Raw genomic sequence first — 20,724 nt, 5'->3', positions numbered from 1 at the left:
TTGGGTTGTTCCTATTTGAGGTGAGAGGATACAATAATGTAGCCTGCAGGTCAAGGTATTTCCTCTTCATGGGCCACTTTGTGTGTTTCTGGAAGGCTCATTTAGGGGGGTGCATCTGCTCGAAGGCTGCTTTGTATCTGGCTGCTGCCAGCAGCTTTCCTGGTGGAGATGGCTTCAGTGACCCCTCCCTTTGTGTCTCTGGGCTGCTGAGCTTTGAGGCTGCTGTGTAACATCTGGAATAGCTTCTTTCACATCTGCTCCTGATTGTAGTGCTCTGGGGTACATCCCAAGGGTGATAGTGTTGGGAGACTCTCCTTCCTCAGTGCCTGTTGTACCGGGAGGTGGCGCCTGGCTCCAGCACAAGGACTGAGCAGGGTGTCTGTCTGTCTGTCCATGGGACTGATCAGCTCTTGGCCTCTTGTGGGAGTGGAATGGGGTGAAACCACCATCCATCACAGGCTTTTTGCTCTAGGCAGGAACCAGGACAGAACTTGAGAAGTGATTTAAGAAGTTACCTAGCAGAAGGCTGCCTGCTAAAATCAGAGCTAGCTCCCTTGTTTTCCTGCTCCTTCTTGCTTCCAAGCGTCTAAAATGGATTTAAACTACTTTCAATAATACATACTTCTGAAATAGACCCCATATGTGTCTGGAAGTTATCTGTGCTCATTATGTGCTCCTGGGAAGTTGGACAACTGGACAAAAGTGCTGGAAATGATGGTTTCTGACTTCTGGGATGCTGGGAAGGGCCTCATTGCAGGGTTTGCTCATTACTCCATGGCAATTCCATGAGTGATGCTGTTTTCAAACAGCTGAAGGATTGCAGTTAGTTTGACCCATGGGGGGTGATATAGCTATTGCAGAGATCTCAGAACATGGATATTTCCCCTTCCTTGCTTTGCTTTGTGCTTTTCTGTCTCCATGCTCTGTAAGTCCCTCCTTTAGGTATATGTGCTTGCATTGGAGTTGGTAGCTGGGTTTTCTTTGAATAGGAGTTGTCATAAAAGCTCCTGTTCTGATACCCCTTTCCCCTCATCCTATGAAGTGGTTTTCTGACCATGTCTCTGTGGATTTCTGCCTTGCATAAAAATGAAGTTCCTCCCTGGCTTATAGTTAAATGAGGATTTTTGGTGCCTGTTAAGGGTTAGTTTCCAGCCTCTCAGCACATACAGGGCAGGGCACAGTCTCCATGGAGAAGCAAACACAACCTTGGTGTCCCTGAGCAGCTTCCCTTGGTGACCTGTCCTGTCGGGGGGGAGGCTGATGTTGAAGGAGGCTTCCTCTGTCCTACCTAACCAGAGGAATGCTATGGTCACCCAGAAGTGTAACAGGAGGAGCTGCAGCAAGCAAACAGAAGCTTGGAGAAGCCTTCAGGCTGTTCTCTGCACCACAGCCCATGTCCTGGGAGGCGTAGAGCAGGCATTCCAAGAGGCAGTGATGGTAAGGCAAGGCATTGGAAAGACCTCTCTCCTGAGATGAGATGTGAGTCAGTTTGAGCCTGCACTGTGGAGTGAGTGGGCAGTTGGACCTTCCCCAGCAGAGGTGGGACCCAGCTGTGTTTTGTATTCTCTCTGCATCCAGCTATTGGGAAGCGGGGCAGATTGTTGCATCCCTGCGTGCACTAAAATGAATGGCCTTGGTTTACAGTAAATCCATACTCTTAGCAGGTTTATTCCTCGATCAATTAATTCCTGGGAATGGCTTTCGTCATCCTCAGTGGTGTCAGAGCAGGGGTGAAGAGCAGATTTATTCCTGTAATGGATCCAATGATAATTATTTCACTATTTGGAGCTGGGGAGATGTAGGTGATTTATGATGCCTGCTCAAGCATCTTCCCTTTGCCCTCCTGGCTGGCTCTGCAGGCTCTTTGGGGAGGGGTTCATTGGTCAGACTTGAGCCTCTTGCAACTGTGGGGTTTGGGTTGTTTGAAACAGTCCTGGTTAATGCTGGAGCCATCCATGTGTTCAGGTACAGGTCATTCAGAGTGAGAGGTTTCCAGAGGGATACAGGAATGGGGTCTGTGTCCTCTGGCTGATGTGGTGCTGGGGGAGCTGACCCTTCTCGGGGCCAACCTTACAAATGGAGTTGGCTCTACTTCTCTCTATACCTGAGTGCATAAGCATTTGAAGTGGGGGTCAAAGGAAGTCTGGCCTTTTCCACTCCATGCTCATTACTGGCTGTTCAAATGTACATTTCACTGCTCTGAAGGAGATGGGAATAGCTCTGGATTGGAGAGTGGAAGAGATGCGGCTGTGAGAGGTCACTCTCATTCCTATTCTGTCCTTTCTGATATGCAGGTCTAGCTAGTCTAGCATCTGCCTCGGCAACATTCCACACTGAGGGGTATGTTCAGGTCACAGCATGAGCACTGGGTATGCAGAGGGTACGGAGCCTGAAATGGGAAGCATATTCCTCCTTGTAGTCTCTCTGGTATGTTGGGGGAGCCCTTTTCTTAGTTAAACTCACTGCTTTAGATTGCCATTTTACTGCTGGTTCCTACCACTTTCATTGCCTACCAACCTGTGCTGGGAACATGAGAGCTGCGAGTGTTGAGCAGCATCAGTGACAAACTTCATCTGCAAAGCTCTTGTAGCACTTTCTCCCAGCAGAAGCTGGAAACTTAGTGCTGTGGTTGCAGGAATGTGTGTTAGTGTTATAGCTTGAATGTGTGAATCCTATTTCCAACTGTGGGGTAGCTTCAGCAGCTCAGATTGCTGTGCAGAACTAAAGCTGTCTCTTGGAGAGCAGGAAAAGCTCTCAAGTGTCATTGAAGGCTGCAGGTATAAACTTGCCCTAATGTCTATCTCTTTCCCTCTAGGCTGGTACCAACGTCTCGGTTCTACCCCTTGCGCATGCACTGCATCCGTGCACTTACACTGTTGTCCGAGAACACCAGGACTTTCATCCCCGTGTTGCCATTTATCCTGGAGGTTAGTTGCTTCCTGCAGACCTAATAACAGCTGGTACCTGCTGCCTGATCAACACATTCATTCACTGTACCTACCAACAGCTCCCAAGGTTGCGCAGGTTGCTCACTTCCCTTTCAAACAGCATCAGACAAGGATGTATTGTTTGGTTAGCAAATAGAATTAAGCCTTTATTGGCCTGTGAGCAGAGAGTATCTAAGATCAGGTGGGTGCAAAAATGCATTCTGAGGTGGTTTAATGCAACTTAATAGGCAATGGATTTGCCAAAGAGGTTCAGAGGTTCAACTGGTTGCAGTAAATCCCCAGTTACTTACTTAATGCTGCTGGTGTGTTCATATCGTAGCAAGAAGAAGGATTTCTACCTCAGACAAAGGGAAAGGAATCCACAAGGGTCTTTGCAACTTTGCTGCCATGAGAAGGTGGTGCAGAAGTGGTGCAGCCAGAGTTCACTGAAGAAGCATGAACAGGGCAGGGTGAGGGACGCAGAAGCCCCCGTAGGTTGGCATGAGGCTGGACACTGAAGAGGAGGAGGGAGACTTCTGTAATAAATGACCTGAGTCAGCCAAGCTCATTCCTAATCAAGTTCTGTTGAAGCAAAAGGCTTTTGTGGTTTCGTGTTGTTATAAACGTCCTTTGCAAACCACATCCTCTGAGCCTATGGAAGGCAGTGGTGTTTATAAATCTCCTGCTCTCCTGCCTCCTCTGCTGCTCCTTGGCCCTGCCCCGTGTGGCTTTGCCATTTGCCTGCTTCCTTCCTCTCCTTCATGCATGTTTGACATCCTGCCAAGCAGATTTAGTGATAGCAGCATCTCCCCTCTGGGACAATGGAGCTTGGGGCGAGGATGCTTTTTGCTCTTCAGTGCTCTGAGAGATAAAACCTTTTTCCCCTCGGGGCCTTCTGGCCCCAGCACCTCTGCTCTGATCTGTGTGTCAGGCCCCAGCCAGACATTACCACACTGCACACTGTGCTTCCGCCCAGCTTCCACATCCCGACCACATCCGATCCTGCTGTGTGAGGCACTGCTCAGTTTAGCTTGTCCAGGTGCTGGTGACAAAGGAGAGATGGGGGCAGGGTAAATGTGTGCATGTGTGTTGCTTGCATGCTCTTTCACGTTGCTTTATCAGTTATTTTGCTTCAGCCTCTATAACCTAAGAAGAATGGGATGATGTTAAACTCAAAACTCCCTGCCGCTGTCAGCTTTTCCCTTCTTCCTGCCCATCTCCTGCAAGGGATCTCTCTAACATTCTGTGGAGTTACCAGGAGCATTCCGTCTCTTCCCAGCTCCTTCCTCTCTGTTGCAGTGGTATCTGAGCCCTCTTACAACCTCTTAGTGTGTCTCCATAAGCTGTTTCCAGGCAGAGGTATTCCAGCTGTGTGGATGAGGTGGTAGGAAGCTTTAGCACATAAAGGTGAAGTGACCTTCTCAAAGTCCTAGGGTGGCTGTGGTGATGCTGGAAGGAGAATCTGCACCCTGATGCCCAGCCACAGAGCTTTAACTATGAGCCCGTTTCTACCAGCTTACAAATTCAGCAGTGACTGAGTCAATGGCCATTTGTCCCATGCCATGAAACAAAATCCATTTAAAGCCCTTTATCCAAACCATAATGAGATTCAAGGATCTGATCAGTGTTTTAGTTCTAAGCAAAAGTAAACTTGAGGGACATGACTGGAGTCTGGGGAGCAGAATGAAACCTTTCCAGCATAAAGTATGCTCTATTTGATATGGAGGAGGAAAGGCTGCTCTGTCACTGTTGCGGTTGAATCCAAGTGCATTAAAAGAATAGCTGTTGGGTTTGTGACCCTCTATTTTGTGCCCTTTTTAAAGAGGACTTCCCATGGTCTCAGAGTGTGGAGTCTATGGGCAGGAAGTGACTGTAACTGTGTTTCCCTTCCTCCTCCCCAGCAAGCAAACCCAAGCCTTGCTACCTCTTGTCTCAGCCCTGTCGCTGCTGTGCTTTCCAGAGACAGCAAATTGAATGTCTGTACAATTCCCATAGGCACAGGAATTCCCCAAGCCCCTGCCAATAGTAATAAGAGCTGCCTGCCTGATGCATCTTGACAAGGGCTGATGCTCCCCATCACAGGCATCCAGGGCTTCTCCCCTCTGACTCTGCTTTCCAGGATGGAGCAGAAGCAGCTAAAATTACATCTTAGGAGGAGGTGGCTTGGGAGAAGGTGTGAAGCAGGCTTTGTTCTTGCACTGTTACTGTCCTTGAGGAGCCTGTGTGATCCCAGGCTCTGCTTTTTCCCATCAATTCCTGTGTGATAGGCAGTAGTTGCTGCTGCAGGAAGATTGGTGGCTCATCAGCTGGAAGGGGGCTAAAGAAGGTGACAATCTGCCCCCCAGACATACTTCACATGCCAATTTAAAGCTGGCTTCTCTGGGGAGGGATGAGGAGAGCAGGTTAACCCTGACGTGCTTAGGGAGGCAGGAGTGTTTCACATTGACACTCGAATGGCTTGGGTCATGCAGCTTGCTCCAAAGTCCTCAGGGGCTTGGAGTGCAGCATCCAGTGGGTTGTGTCAGTGTCATGGTTTAAACCAATCCGCACAGCTTGTGCACTCACTCCCTCCCTTGCTCCCCCAAATCTCGAAGAGTTAGGAAGGAGAATCCAAAGAATGTAGCCCCCATGGGTTGAGATAAGCACAGTTTAATAGCTAAGGTATAACACAAATAACTCCTGCTACTACTACTACAAATAATAATGATAAAGCAAACAATAAGTGAAGAGAATACAACACCTCACCAGCCACTGACCCATAACTCACCCCACCCTGCCCAACTGAGCACCGACCGATACCTCCTCCATCCCCCAGAGCTCCAGCCCTTCCAGGCCTCTCCCGGTTACCTCCTGGGTATGACATGCTATGGTATGGAATACCTCTTTGGCCAGCCTGGGTCAGGTGTCCTGTCTCTGCTTCCTCCCTGGCAGAGCATGAGCTCAGAAAAGGCCTTGGACAAAGCAAACACTCGAGCAGTAACTCAAAACATACTTGCTATCAGCAACCATTCCCAGCCCGGAAGTCAAACACAGCACTGCACCAGCTACCAAGAAGGAGAAAAATGACTGCTACTGCTGAACCCAGGACACAGAGGAACTGGTGTGAGGGTTGTACTTGGAGAGCTGACAGTGCTGGAGCTTGTCCTACATTTAGCACAGCTCTGAAATGAGTTTTCTACAAGACATGGGCTCTGCCCCCTTTAAAAGGGAGGCAGAACTGGAAGCTGAGACAGAGCAAGCTGAAGATGGATCTTTCCTTTCCCTCATTCTTGTCCGTTCACCATTACTTTGCAGCTCTTAAATTCTGGATTACAGCCCTGCAGGTACCAGGGGCTGTTTGAGTGAAATCATGCCTGACCAAGCTAATAGACTTCAGTGAAGAGATGATGGGCTCAGTGGATGAGGGGAGAGCAGTGGATGTTGTTTATCCCCTCTTTATCAAGGCTTTGGATACCATCTCCCATAGCTTCCTCACAGACAAGCTGATGAATTGCAGGCTAGATAAGCAAGCTCTAAGGCTTATTGACAGGCAGCTGATCTTCCAAGGCTCATGCTGTAATCAGGGGCGTGAAATCTAGCTAGAGGCTTGTGATGTACACTGGAAATGGATACGGGGGCTGATAGTGGTTATCACATTCACTGATGGTTCAAATGGTGTGGCAGAATGGCACCATCAGTAGCCTTGCACATGATATGAAGCTGAGGGGAGGGTGTTAGAGCTTTGCCAGCAGTTTGATTGTGGTCTTTCCCCCTCTGTTGAGCATTAGTGAGCCCACAGCTGGAGTGCTGTTTCCAGTTCAGGGGGGTGAGAAACATGGACATATGGGAGTGAGTCTTTAGTAAAGAGCCACAGATGAGGGGAATAAAGCATCCGTTCATGCAGGGAAAGGCTGCAAGAGTTGGGACTGTTCAGCCTCAAGAAGATGAAGATCAGGGATGAAGGTCCCTGAGCACTGGCACTGGTTCTCCAAGGAGGTTGTGGAGTCTCCATCCTTGGGGATGCTCAGACACAATCTGGACATGGTCCTGGGCACCTGGCTCTAGGTGGTCCTGCTTGAGCAGGGCACAAGATGACTTCCAGAGCTCTCTTTCAACCTCACTCATTCTGTGAATAAAGAGATTTGAAGCCAGATTTCTCTCAATGGCAGTTAGTGCTGAGATGCAATAAACAGGAACTGAAATACAGGTGCTCCCACTAAAGCACTGCAGGGGAAAACAACCCCAAAACCCACCCCCCAAATGAAAACCACCAACAGTTTTATAGGATGAGGCTAGAACAAGCTGCATAAATCAGTCTCTCGTTGGAGATACTCAAGATACGAGTAGGAGGTGGATGCCAGGCCTCAGGGAGAGCTGCAGGCAGGCCCAGCAGAGCCCTGGATCCTGCTGTGAGCTGGCCTGGGGCAGCCAGCTTTGAGCTGATCAAAGGAGATGCCAGGAGGCCTTTGCTGGAGCCTGAGGGAAAGAGAGGGTTGGATGGGGTGGAACAGTGCGAGTGCTGTGGGTGCAGAGCTGGGTCTCTGCTTTGCACTCTGCCAGTATAAACTGTGTGTGAGCACTCTTCTCACTAGCCCTTGGAAGTCCTCTGTGAGCTTGAGCTTGCCAAAAAGCCTTCCCCTTCCTGCCTGTGTTGCCCTGTCCTTTCCTCTGTGGTTATCACTTCAGCCAAATTGTTGCCTTTTGCTATTTTCTGGCCCTCTAGTCCCTCATTACCACCTTTCCGCCCTGCTCCGGCATTCCTGGCCACCAGTCATCCTCTCCTGCATAGTCTGGAGATGGGGGAACCACATTTTCCCCTTATCCCACACATCCTGACCGGGGCCTGGGAGAGTTTCAAACCCCCTTGCTTAGAGGCATCCCTCAGGGCCCGATGCCTTTTGCTTTAATGTGTCTGACCTTAGGGATCAATACTGCTGTTTTGGCCAAAGAAATAACTGTGCATAACAAGGTTTATAGCATTGATTCCCAGGCCTGGTGCTCTTTGTTTTCACAAGCCACCAGATTCGTGTCCCCCCCTTCCAAATAATCTGGATTGACAAATAAAATGTACAGAAATCAATAGTGGTCTCCATGCTTTTCTGCCCTTGGGAGCACTGGGGTGACCTGAGCACCCTCCCTTGCCTCCTCACCTCAGCCTCTAGCAATCAGTGTGCTGCATCCCCACCTTGCTGGGCTGCTTGGGGGCTGATGATGAATGTCTTGCTGCTGCAGAGAGGGAAGGGAAATTATTTCCTGCTTAGGAGTGCAATTTATAAGCTTTGGGGACAGGGATAGAGCTTTGTGCTGCTTTTGAGGTGCTCCAAAGTATGGGTGAGCAGGATGTGCTTAACAACCTCCTTAATGGTTGTCATACCATTACTAGAGAACACTTCCCTTGATTGCTGTTTGTTGTCCTGTTATGGGTGTCTCTGGGAAGCTGCCCCACATCAAGCTGGTTTTACTGCTCTTGCCATCTTTCTCCTGGGGTCTGCCTCTATCAGCATAGGAAAGAGCATCTTTCCTCTTGCTCCTTCCTGTAGCACAGCTTCAGAGGAAGAACAGCACAACACACAAGGGTTATTGGGGTAACAGTACCCTGTTGCCTACCTAGGGCAGAAGGACCAAGGCTCATTGTGGCTTGAGCTGATTTCAGCTGAAGATCACTTCCCCATGTGCCCCTTGTAGCCTTGCAGGGAAAGGAATGGAGATTCTCATTAATTCATGTTACTCTTTCCCCAGTGAAGTTGGGAAACTCCTCCCAAAAAGGAGTAAGGAAAGGGCTTTCCTAGATCTTAGTCTCAATTCCAGTTTGTTAAGTTTTAAGGCAATAATGGCTCTTGTGAATTAAATCTAAGCTTGAGAGCCACACACACATGTGACTTTCCTCTCTGATTTCTTCTTTCTTCTATGGCAGCTTCACACCTTCATATTTCTGTTCCCAGCCATTATCATTAAGCAAGTTCTGGAAGAGCACAAAAGCAAGGTTAAGGTCTGGCTTTTGCCTAAGCATCCATCTGAACCCCAGAGCTTGTGTGTGCTCATCACTTGGATGAGCAGGGTGCATGGACTCCTCTCAGACTCTGGGAAGGAGCCAGCATGTTCATTGCTATTAAATGAAATGGCCATGGGGAATAATGTGCCCTAATTCAAAGCCAGTTGAATTAGAATTGGTACAAGGGACACCAATGGGAAATGGGTTAGAATAAAAACCTTGCCTGGTGCGGGGTGTTCATAGAATAATAGAATGGTTTAGGTTGCAAAGGACCTTAAGATCATCCAGTGCCAACCCCCTGCTATGGGCATGAATAGGACTTACTGGTGTCTGCTTCCTGGGACAGTTATTTCAGTGACAATAAAAGGGTAATGGATTTGGTGTAAGCAACATTTAGTATTTCTTGTCCCTTAAGGGACAGCTCCAAAATACACTCAGGCTTTGTAGTATGATCTTTCTGCCATGAGAAGCATGAGTCTGAGGAACAAAGCTTGAGTTTCTTGTGCTGTTCCTTATGGTGGTTTCCTTTAACTCACGTTTCTGGGGTATCTTTCATACCCTGGTCTCTGAAGCTTCAAGTGTGGTTGGTGTTTGCAAGGGTATTGAAGCAAGCTGGGGGACAGTGATCAGAAGAGGCAAGCAGGAATCGGGATTTGTGGATTGTCTTCTCAGCTCTGCATGACCTTGGTTGAGTCATTTGGTATTTGGTTTGTGCTGGGATCATCTTTACACTCATTCTTTTCTGGTGTAGGTTTTCCAACAAGTGGATTTCAACAAGAAGCCAGGACGTATTAGTGTTAAACCTATAAACTTTGCAGTGATCTTGAAGCTTTCCAATGCCAACCTGCAGGAGAAGGCCTATCGAGTAAGTGGAACCCCAGCACAGCTTCTCTGAGCAACAGGCTTGCCCTGACTTTGTGTTCCTGTCCTGAAGCTGGAGACTCATTTCTCAAGGTTTAGTTCCTATCTGATATCTCTATTTCTCCTTCCCCTACTCAGGATGGACTCATTGACCAGCTCTATGACCTGATGCTTGAGTATCTTCATGGCCAAGCCTACAGCATTGGATTCCCAGAGTTGGTTCTCCCTACTATCATTCAGGTAAGGTTTAAGACTCTTCTTGGTCATGCTGTAAATGTGCACAAAGCAGGATGAAGTTGTTTAAGCTAACAGGGAACTCAGGATGGTCCTCGTAAGGTGAGGGAAGAGCCTTTTAGCTTTTCTTAGTTACAGTTTTCTTTGTGCTTTGGGGAATCCTTAGGAAGGAACAAATCTCTGGAGGCATCACATCTAATTAGGAGGCTGAAGGTAGGTGACAGTGGAGCTGGTTGCTCTTTTGGGAGCCAGAGTCGAACTGTGTAACTGCTGTAGAGATACGGTCTTGACTACAGAACACAGATGAGTTCTTGGCTGTTGGAATTGGGTTGTCTCAGAGCAGTATCTGTGCTGTGATCCGTGCTTTTCCTTCCCTCCCAACCTCCCTCGTGCTCTCCACAAGATGGCAATCTTCCCTCCTTTCATAGTGCTTCCATCAACTGGGGCACTTTCACCCCAGGTCCCTCCCTACAACCCAGTACAGTTCTTGTCTCCCACCTAACAGTGGTGCCTGCAAAGTAGTCTCCTTCCCCTCTCCCCTGCCATTCCACAGTGCAGGATGTTCTTCCTAACCACATCCTGTTTACTTACTTCATTGTCTGCAGTCAGACTGCTGAAGAATGCTGTGCAGCTGGGTGCATTGTGCATAATCCTTCCCTAATACCTTGCTAGTTGGGTGGCTTCAGTTTTGAATGAGCAGTGACCTCCCTGCTTTGAACAGTAAGATTGCTTAGTGCAAACGTGTTGGAGCTTGTTCCCCCCCTGCCTCTCAGCCCTCTCTGTTGGAGTGGCACATGTCACACTGTTACATCCTCCATGGGGACATGCACCTCTGCTTTGGTGCCTGCCAAGAGACCCTGTCCCTGCACATCTTGCTGCTGTGATGCCTCTGGTTGATGTGGGTGCAGTGTCTCAGCGGGGACCCACTTGGGTCTTGTTTCTGCTCTGTGTAATAGGCATCCATCAGACGCATGACTCTTGGCTGGGTCCCTGCAGCTTGGCACGGCCCATGCCGAGCTGGCAGCAGGGTGCTTTGGCTGATGTGAGCTGACAGGCACTCTCTGTGCTAGGGGAGCAGCTCCTGTGCTTGCTCTTTGCGTGCCTCTCCCTTATTGGCAGTGAACAAGGCCCTTTCCTCTCAGCCAGCAGCTGCTGAGAGCATCGGAGCTGTCGGAGCCGATGTTCTAGCTGGGATGAGAAACGGCTGACGGCCCTCTGGCACCCAGCACCCTGTGGCTTCCAAACACACCCTGGGACCAGCCTCTGTTTCTGCAGAGAATGAATGCTATCACATTTCTAGTTGGCTGCCACTAACCACAGCCTCGTGGCGTCTGCTGGGCTGGGGTGCTGAGGTTGGCTTCCCAAAATCTCCGAGTCTTCGGGAAAGCGTGTGTGTGTGGGGAAGGCTTTTCTCCTGGAAAGCTTCCAGTTAACTGTACAAATCCATCTGTCCTGATTCTTCCTCTCCAATGAGCTCACGCTTCTCTCAGTGCCGCGTCGTAGGGGCTGTGTTCCAGCTGGCGAGGGGTTGAGTTCCTTGTCTTCTGGTCAGCGGCTTTGGGAGCAGCCAGGCTGAGCTGCCCTCAAACTGAGCTTTGAGTCCTTGCCTGGAAGGCAGGAAGCACCCGAGGACGTTAAAGGAAAGGAGAGGCAGAGCAGGAGACAGTTCAAAGGATCCTGTTCTGCCCAGCCACTGGCACGACCCCATGGTGGTACTGCCTCCGCAGGCTGGTAAGGAGCTCAGAGCCTCTGTGCCTGGATGCTTGGAAGAGACTGCCTCTTCCCTTCTCTAGAGCCCTGACAGGCATCACACAGGGAGGTTAAAGGGAAAACTGGGCAGGATAAGGGGGGGGTTCTGCTGGGTGAAGGCAGGAGGTGGCATGGCAGAGGCACGACTTGCAGCTACAGAAGGGCAGGAGGTGCTGGCTTGCCTGGCCAGCAGCCACTCCTGCTGCTTGCGCTCTATCCCAAGCTGGATATTCCTTCTCCTTTTTGTGGGTGAGGGATCAGGCTTGATCTGGGTTCCCTGCAACACATGGCCAGCCCCTTCAGATCATTTCTGGTTCCCTGCATCGCTTACAGGAAGAGGAGCTGGGTTTTGCTGTGGTCTCTTAGGGTGTAAACCACTGGTGTTTAAGTCAGGCAGTTGGACAGCATCAGTCCCACTAATCACAGAGCTGCCTAGCTGGAAACCAGTGTGAGATGTTAATGATATATGCACACATACACATGTTTTCTGATTGCTTTTATTCTGCAGAGATACGACTGTTGTATTTGGCAGAGTGGAAAAAGACACACACAGAGTCCCTTTCTCTGCTCCACCTTTTACCTTCTTGGTTGTGTTCCCTGCCTCAACACAGCACTGAGATCTCATTATGTTTCATTACTATCTGTGGCAGACAGAGGTGGAACTATGAGGGATTGCAGGGGTAGGAGAGAAGAGGAAGGGGGGGGAAGAAGAAGAAATGAGGCATAGGGCTGTGAGAGCAAGCACCCGACACCAAACTGCACAGATAGAGGCAGAGATTTTGTAGGATTTCTGGTGACACTTCTGCAGTGGAAGAGAAATGATAATGTATGTGGCAGCGGATGGAATGGATCTGGGGCTGCAGCTGGGGGGATCAAGTGAGATAAATGGAATGACAAATGCATCTCTCAGTGGAGATAAATATGCAGCACCTATAAAAGAATGGTTTAGATAGAGGGGGGTGAGACCAGGACAGTCTTCACCAGCAGAATGGTTTTGCTGAGGGTTTCTCTGTACTTGTTTGATGCCTGGATGCCTTGTGGAAAGGTGAAAGTGTGCATTTTAACTCCCATGGCAGGGTGAGTGTATGCTGGGGATAAAGGGACAAGAGAAGTCTGTGCTCTTAGGTAATGGGGGACATTCTTCATGTGTGTAGCAGACAGCAGAGCTGCAGCAATACACCTATCAGGAGAGCAGTGTCCTGACAGAGAGGGGCTAGGTGTGACTGTCACCTCTTGATCAGCATTTAATACCTGCTCATATGTGAGATTAAGCAAGCATATAGGCTTGCTGGGAAGGAGACATCATCTTCCTTCCTCCAGCTCTGTGTTTTTAGCCAGAACATTTGAAGCCATAAGTAGAGAAGGCAGGACTATGTCTGCTGACTAGAAACCCTTCGTCTCTATCATGATAGCATCTGCAGGTCCCAACTGAAATGAATGTTCCATTGTGGTTAACCATTATCCTTTGCCTTATTGGATCTCTTTCTCTAAATCAAGTGTCTGTGCATTGTATATTTGTGTGTGTGTGTATATATATAGGGCTCTAACAAAGAGCTTGGCCTGCAGAGTTTGGGCAGCACTCCAGAGGCTTGTCTTGGAGTTGGTGAAAACTGTTAGCAGACACTGTAGTAAACTGGAATTCAAGCCATGAGTCAATGTGGACATCCCCATCTCTCTTTCTGTCAGCAAGGGCTTCCATTGCTTCCTCAGCTTTTAGTTTGGAGGTGCCAGAACAGTGCAGTGGTGTTGGAGGCTGGTTTGTGTTGGGAGGGGAAATCTTTAGCAGAGAGAAAAGAGGTTTGCTTGAGGACAACGGAGATAAAAAGGAAACCAACACCAAAACGTGCAATGAAGTCTCTTTGTCTGACAGTAGAGAAGTGCCTTGGATGCAGAGAGAGAGCAGGGCCACATTCTCTGTGAGTAGGATGGTCCTTGCCCTTTCTGGCTGTAACAAGGTTTGTGTTTTCCTGGCAGGGTGGTTCTTGGCCTGAGGGTTGCATGTAAGGTCTGAAAGAAAGCATCTTGTAGGCACATGCTGCACAAGTTGTCACAGAGAGGCTGATTTTGGACATGGTTATGTGATGGGGGTGTGGGTTTGCACCCTTAAACAGTCAGTGGTGCCAGCTGAAGCTGGGTTGGGACTGTCAGACATAAAGCAAACTTTACCCCCTGTTACCCATCTGTCCTGACCCACAGCAGCAGCACCACATTTCCCTCTGTGCTGTGACAGACTCTTACACCCAGTCCACAGACACGTCCACCCCAATTTGAAGTGTCTTCTCAAAGTCTGCCTCCAGGCCCAGCATCAGTCTCATGCACAGCCTCTTGTATTTGGTATTCCCATTCCAACACTGACCGTGCTTTTCCTAGAAGCCCTTTATCATGGTAATGTCTGCAGGTCCCAGCTGAGATGAAGGTTCCAGTTTCATGTGCCTTTGGTCATCTATCATCCACGTATCCACTGTTATTCCTTGTCTCTGCATCTGGCCCACAGTCCCTCATCCTATTTGGCTGAGCAGGAGACAGTGATATTGCAGCTATGATGCCATCTAGGAGCAGAGGCCAAAGAGAGCTCAGGCTTTATTTCCTGCTGGCCGCTTGAATTCCACTGATAACTCATTTCCAGAAAGAAGTAGTGTTACAGGTGCAAAGAGCTGGGTTTGAGCTGGATTCTGTACAAACATCTGGCCTGTCACTGCATCCTCCCAGCCCAGGGTAGCAGGACCCCAGTGGTGATACACTGGGGTATGCTATGAATCGAAGGGAAGAGGTGCCTCATGCTGTCACTGGGGGTGGGATCTCTTTATGGAAATGATTACATTGCTTTCATTCTTGCTCTCCTTCTCTTCCTCCCAGCTAAAATCCTTCCTGAAGGAATGCAAGATTGCCAACTACTGCAGGCCTATCCGACAGCTCCTGGAGAAGCTGCAGGAAAACTCTGCCTACATCTCCAGCAGGCGTCAGAAAGCTGCTTTTGGCGTGGCCAGCAAGGAGGCTGTGGTGAGCCTGCTCCTTCCATCTGGGCTGCCTGCAAAGACAGGCTGCTGCTGCTGGGGTTGGGCCAGTGGCAGAGGGAGGGGGGACAATGGGATCATGGAAATGGGAGGGTGTGAGGTGGGGCAGATGTTCATAAACAACTGGACACAGCAGGGCTCTGATGCTGTAGCTGGTAAGAGCCCCATGGAATAGAGTCCATAAATCGTGCCCTTCTATTATTTGCCTTCTATTATGTGCCTTCTGTTATTTATAACACACAGACATGCATGGAAGCGCCTTGTTTTGCTGGGGCATCTTTGATGAGAAGCTTCTTGGTTTTCATCATTTATTCCTGTGCCAGTTTGTGCCTGAAGTGATGTGGGGGATTCTGCTGCCTCTGTAAGAGTGGTGCTTACTCCTAGTCTGTAGAGACCAGACTGCAGCAGTGTAAAACCAAGCCATTGGCAGACTGATATCTTGCACTTTAGGGTTCTGAGGCAAGCCTTTCTCCATTTTCCTGGGCCCTTGTGGAGACAGAGCTATAGAATCAGGGAAGTTATGAGCCGTAAGAACAGTCATCAAGCATCTTGCACTGCAGTTGCTCCTCAAGATTGATCCTGGTGTATTCTTCTCTCTGCAGCCTGAGCATCCTGCCTGCAGAGCAAATGCTGAGCGTATCTGACACCTAGAGAAGTTGCTTTGGATCTGGGTGGTTCTTAATGCCTGTGGAGTAGTTGAGTTAAACACTGGGATTCTACCTTAGTGAAGAGATGAAGAGGAGTTGCCTCTGGTGATGATGGAGACCCCCCTCTTGTCTTAGGAAATGAACTGTAGCACAGCTAGAAAACAGTGTATTAGAGGGTGTGTTAGCTAATAGTTGTCCATCTGGCTTAACAGGCTGAGAGATGCTGCCTTTCTCCTTGTTTTCCCTGCTCCAGGAGTTTGCCTGCTCTGAGCCAGGTCCTCCTGGGGACGATGTAGTGTATTATCAGCACATTCCTTTCAGTGTTCGTGTTAAAGCTTTTTCCTTTTGCCTTGCTCCATCCTTCTTGGCTGCCCCATCCCTGGCAGTGTTCAAGGCCAGGTTGGACACAGGGGCTTGGAGCATCCTGCTCTGGTGGAAGGTGTCCCTGCCCATGGCAGGGGGTTGGAATTGGATGAGCTTTAAGGTCCTTTCCAACCCAGACCATTCTGGGATTCTTTGGGGACCTCTTGACCTGACCTAAACTCTGAGGTATTCGAAAGGAAAGGAAGTGTTTTAATGAAGCTTTGTGTGTCCTTTGTGTTGGATATTTCAGCTTTGCTTTTTATCCAGCACAGCAGCCTGTGTGTGCCTGACATTAGGTAGACTACTGAGAGGAAGTAGTGGGTTTGGCTTTCCTTTCCTGGCAGGATTGATGTGAAAATGTCTCTGCAAGGTAATCGATGGATCAGAGTAGGCTCTGTCCACATGGTATCTATGGGAAGTCCTCAGTTCTGCATCACTGGAAAGCTCCACCTCTTGGAATGGAGCTGAGCATGGAGCAGCAGTTGCAACACAGACTAATGTGTCCTCAGGCACTAAGATGCAGGGACTGCAGGAAAATTAGCCTTTAAAATCCTGACATATCAATGCCAGGACCCAGCAGCACTGTTCTGGCATTAAGGGGTTGATGGACCTGGGTTGGAAGTGTCTTAAGGGTCTAACTTGGTTCTGTAAATGCCATTCTGGGTTAGCCTGTTTTGCTGAAGGAATCACACTTCCCGTCTGGAGTGAAGTGGTGAGGCTCTTGTGGCTTTGTATTTGTTACAGGCAATGCTGTGACCACCCACCCGCTCTGCAGAGGCAGAGATTGCACCCTCTGGGACTCTCCATGGAGCAGATGGGGAAGTGGTTGGCTGAATAAAAGTGGATTTCCAACAACTCAGCCACTGTCTGCTCTTCCCAGCAGCTCTGGCTGCAGTCCCTTGTGTAAAACTAAGTGGTTCTTTTAACATCTTGCTGCCTGGAGGTCTCGAGTTGACACTGATGCACTTGCTTTCCCAGGGATGTCTGGGTGGCTCAGCAGCAGGGATCAGGCAGTTTTGGCTCTGGAAGGGTGGTAACAGACAGGAGGATGAATAAGGGAAGCAGGCACCAGTTGGCGAAGCCTGGTTGGAGATGGATGCTCTGCCCTTTAAGGGGATAGAGGAACACCATTGTGAAGTGCTGCTCAGGGAGGATTGCTTGTGCAGTCTGTATTTTACATCTGTGGTGTAGTGCTGTGGGAGGAGGGAGCCTTTCTCTTCCTTAATGGGATATCAGTGCTCCTGGGAGCAGACAGCCCTCTCTGTACTTCCATGGGGTAGAAGAGCCCCTGTGTTTTCTCCCTACACTTTTGCAAGCAGATGATGCAGATTCTTAAGAAGGGCCATAACTCCCACAGAGATTGGGCTTCCCAGAATGGTTTGGAGTGTCCCTCGAAGTCTGGGTTGAGTTTGCCAGCCTGTCTCCAAGATATGTGGGGCATTGGCACGTCTCATCAGCAAACACTGCCAGGAAAGGGAAGGGAAAGAGGGGGTGAAGGAAGGGGAGGTATTTGCATGTCCCTCTTGCCAGCAAGAGCAATTGAAAGCAAATGCTTTCTGGTTTTCACATGCATGCGTTTATGCCTGCTCCATTGTAATGGAACTCCAAATTCAGAGCTAATTCTTCCATGCAGTGTGCTGAAATGTGGCTTTCATGGGGGGAATGAGAGTATTGGGCATGCTTTAGAAAGCTGGATTTTACCTAAGGGTCTATATATATAAAATAGATATAATTAATATATATTAATATATATAATTTTAAAGACACAATCTGAGGATTGAACTTAGTGCAGTGGAGGGGAGCATGATGGTGCAATGTTAACATGGAGGGATCCCTCTGTGCATCCCAGGAACCACGGTAAGGAGGGGTAAGCACACCAGATGTGTTCAGCCTGACTTCTTCCATGTAATTTTAAGATTGAGAACTTCTCTTTTCCCTGTAAGCAGCAGGTTAATATTGGCAGGTCAGTGCTTTTTGAGAGTCCTGGTAGGTCCCTGTAATAGTTACTGTGAGGGGAGCCAAAGAAAGCAGAGCCTGCGGCAGAAGTGGGATCCAGATGCAGAATGTGCAGCTGTGATTTTAGGGTTGTCTGCACTGGTGTGGGCCCTGGATTGGCAGGGACAAAATGCAGGGCAGGAGAAGGAGCTGCAGTGTGTTTTGGACTGTGTCACAGCCTTGCCATGAGCTGGGGAGCCCTCATTTTAGAGCAGTGCAGGCCATGGTGCTTAATGAGATGTGAAGTGCAGGGAGTGAGCTGATGGAAAGCATTGCCTTGTTTCCATGGGTTTACCAGATCTTCTGAGTTCATCCCCATCTCACATACCAGATGGGAGGGTTTTCTGGAGGGCGGGTGATGATCTTTGGTACATGTGATGTAGGCTTGAGCTGTGCTGGGGTGTTGCCTGATAGCACAGTGATGCAGAAGCAGTAATAGAAAGAGACTTCGAGCTGGTTGAAATGGGTGGGATGGCATCCATTCTCTCATGAGGTGTTCTAACTCGAAAGATGGGAGCGTTTTAATGGTCTTTTTAATCTCTGGGTTTCAGCTCCCTTTAAAAGCAAAAGAGCTGTATCAGACAGAACAAGCAGACTTTTGCCCTCTGCAAGAAGAGGCTTTCTCAGAAGCTGTCCATCCCAAGCAGCATTAACAAACTGCCTGATTGCAGCTGGCAGCCTGATAGGAGCCTGATGTATATAAATGGGGTGACTCTGTTCTCCTTGGGAATTGCTCCTCTTGCCACATAGTGGTGGGTCAGATTGACAGGAAAGCTCTGCTGTCTGCTGCTGGCGTCTGGGCTCGCCAGCACTGTTGGAGTCAGCAGTGCATCAGCTCTGCTCACAGGCTCCAGCCCTGCAGACCTGGAGCTGGGGTACAAGCAGTCCTGTGGGACAGGCTGGGACCTGTGGTTACCAGGATGCAGTATTGATAGTGCCTGGTGTGGGATGCGTAAGTCGGTTCTGGGCTATTAGAGTGCAGGTGACACAAGCTGGTCACTGTTTAATTGCCAGAGTTCAGCTCCTGGTGCCAGCTCCAGAGACCACACAGTGTGTCTGCTTCCCTCCCAGTGATGGGCCAGATCAGGAGCTGGCATAGGATGATGTATTTCACTCCACAGTATATAGTAGGTACATGCTTGTCGGTGTAAGCTGGGAGCCCTTTGCTGCTATCCAAAGCTCTGTTGTATTCATACACTGCTTCTTCTCCTGCCTTGGTTCACAGGCTGCAGCCAGCACACCACAGCTCCCTAATGTGGGGGCTCAGCTCCCCAGAAACAGTTGCGTTCTGCTGCTGTGTTTTCTGCCCCAAAGATGGTCTGGCCTCTTGTTCCCACCCTCAGACACAAGGATTGTGTACCCACAGCTCTGGATTTGTTCTTAGCCCTGGATCCAGGGTACTCCTTTTGTACCTGGGTTGATTGTGGAGTGTATCTGTGCTAACCCTTGTTCCTATTGCTCCTTTGCTTGTTTCAGTTCCTACTTGTATGTCATGTCTTTGCTTCCATTTTTACTGTGGGGTGATCAAAGCCTCTGGGCACTGTGGTAATCCAGTGAACAGGTACAGTTCTCTGTGGGTTTTAAGCTATAGGGATGTTGGCAGCTTAAGAAGAATGCTTTTTAATAGGACCTAATCCCCCCACTTCCCACACCAACATGCCAAATGATTGAAGCATAAAGGGATTCGTAACCATCTCATTTGCTTCCCACCTTCACAGTGCTTACCTGCTTATTCTGCCTGCTTGGACAGCAGAAACAAGCTCAGCACTTCCTCATGCTCTGCCCTCTCAAGGTTGGGATGAGTCCAAGACCCTGCAGGGGAATGTTTGTTTCCAGAAGAAGCACTTGGCTGTGGAACAGGCAGTCAGACATCCCTGGTACTGAGGTCTTGTAAATGCTTGTGTGAGGTTTCTCAGGTAATCAAATGCCTCATTGAAGGAGCAGGGGGATGCATTTTGTTCTGGTAGATCCTCTGGTCTGTCCCTTTGATTCCTGCCTTCAGGATTCAGTTGAAGTCATTCCTTTTGCTTTACAGGAGGCTTGATTTGAATTCTGTGTCAGTGTCTTCTCACCAGAGCTAGAGAAGTGGATATTCAAAGCCAAGATAGCAGTATTGGACACCAGAAGTCACTGAGCTGATTCTCAGAGGCCCTGTTGTCAGTTCACAGCAATTCTGAGGATCAGGCCTCTTCTAGAAGGGAGAAATAGGAATCCAGGCTGCCACATTCCAGGCCACCACACTGAGAGTGGGAAAATGTGGTCTGGGAAAGGATCTTCCCTCCACTCTTGAACCCCTGCATTTACCAAAGTTGTATTGGAAAACTGCTCTGAGAACCTTCCTTATATTTGCCTCCTTCTTTCCTCAGGAGCAATGGGAGAAGCAAGTCAAAGAGGAGGGGACACCTCTGACCAAGTATTATACTCAGTGGAAGAAGCTGAGAGAGAAGGAGATACAACTGGAAATCAGTGGCAAAGAAAGGGTAAGGATGGAATGCCCAACTCACTGAACATCGTCTGTGCTATGGGAAGACAAGACAAGACAAGGCAGTGGGATTCTGGCTCATCAAACCCAGCTCCACTGGTGTGAGCTGAAATGGGCTGCCTGAGTGTGTAGGCTGGGCATTAAGACACAGCATGAGTGTGGCTGGACAGCAGCCTAGCTGGTGCCTTCAGCTCCTTGTGGATTTGTCTTGCTGGGATCTCTCGGAGCATCCTTTGTGTGTAACCTGTTGATTTGCCCAAGTTAACAGAGGACAGGTGAGACAGAAAGAATTAGCACTATGGTAAATTTCCCTCTGTGTTTAAGCTAATGCAGTTCAAGAGCCATTGGTACAGCAGCCTTTGTAATTCAAGGCTAGGAAGCTGAAAACAAGCAGTGATAGAACAATTGTGTGCACTGGCAGGGGTAGGTTGGGTAGCAGATTTGATGGTGCCTGAGCAATGGGGGCAATAGCCCCAGTGCA

The 20,724-nt window shown here is 49.1% G+C and overlaps 1 protein-coding gene across 1 annotated transcript in view; it reads left to right on the top strand.

Annotated features, from left to right (window-relative positions):
- NOC2L (NOC2 like nucleolar associated transcriptional repressor) overlaps positions 1 to 20,724 on the top strand; it is a 43,387-nt gene that overhangs the window by 11,925 nt on the left and 10,738 nt on the right. The window contains exons 12-16 of the mRNA XM_034068625.1: positions 2,816 to 2,927; positions 9,650 to 9,763; positions 9,898 to 9,999; positions 14,599 to 14,742; positions 20,128 to 20,241. Of these exons, the coding sequence (XP_033924516.1) occupies positions 2,816 to 2,927; positions 9,650 to 9,763; positions 9,898 to 9,999; positions 14,599 to 14,742; positions 20,128 to 20,241 (586 nt within the window). The remainder of the gene's footprint in view (positions 1 to 2,815; positions 2,928 to 9,649; positions 9,764 to 9,897; positions 10,000 to 14,598; positions 14,743 to 20,127; positions 20,242 to 20,724) is intronic.

This window comes from Melopsittacus undulatus, chromosome 12 (genome assembly GCF_012275295.1).
Source record: "Melopsittacus undulatus isolate bMelUnd1 chromosome 12, bMelUnd1.mat.Z, whole genome shotgun sequence".
Taxonomy (NCBI): domain Eukaryota; kingdom Metazoa; phylum Chordata; class Aves; order Psittaciformes; family Psittaculidae; genus Melopsittacus; species Melopsittacus undulatus.
This window is presented reverse-complemented; position numbering and strand designations above follow the sequence as displayed.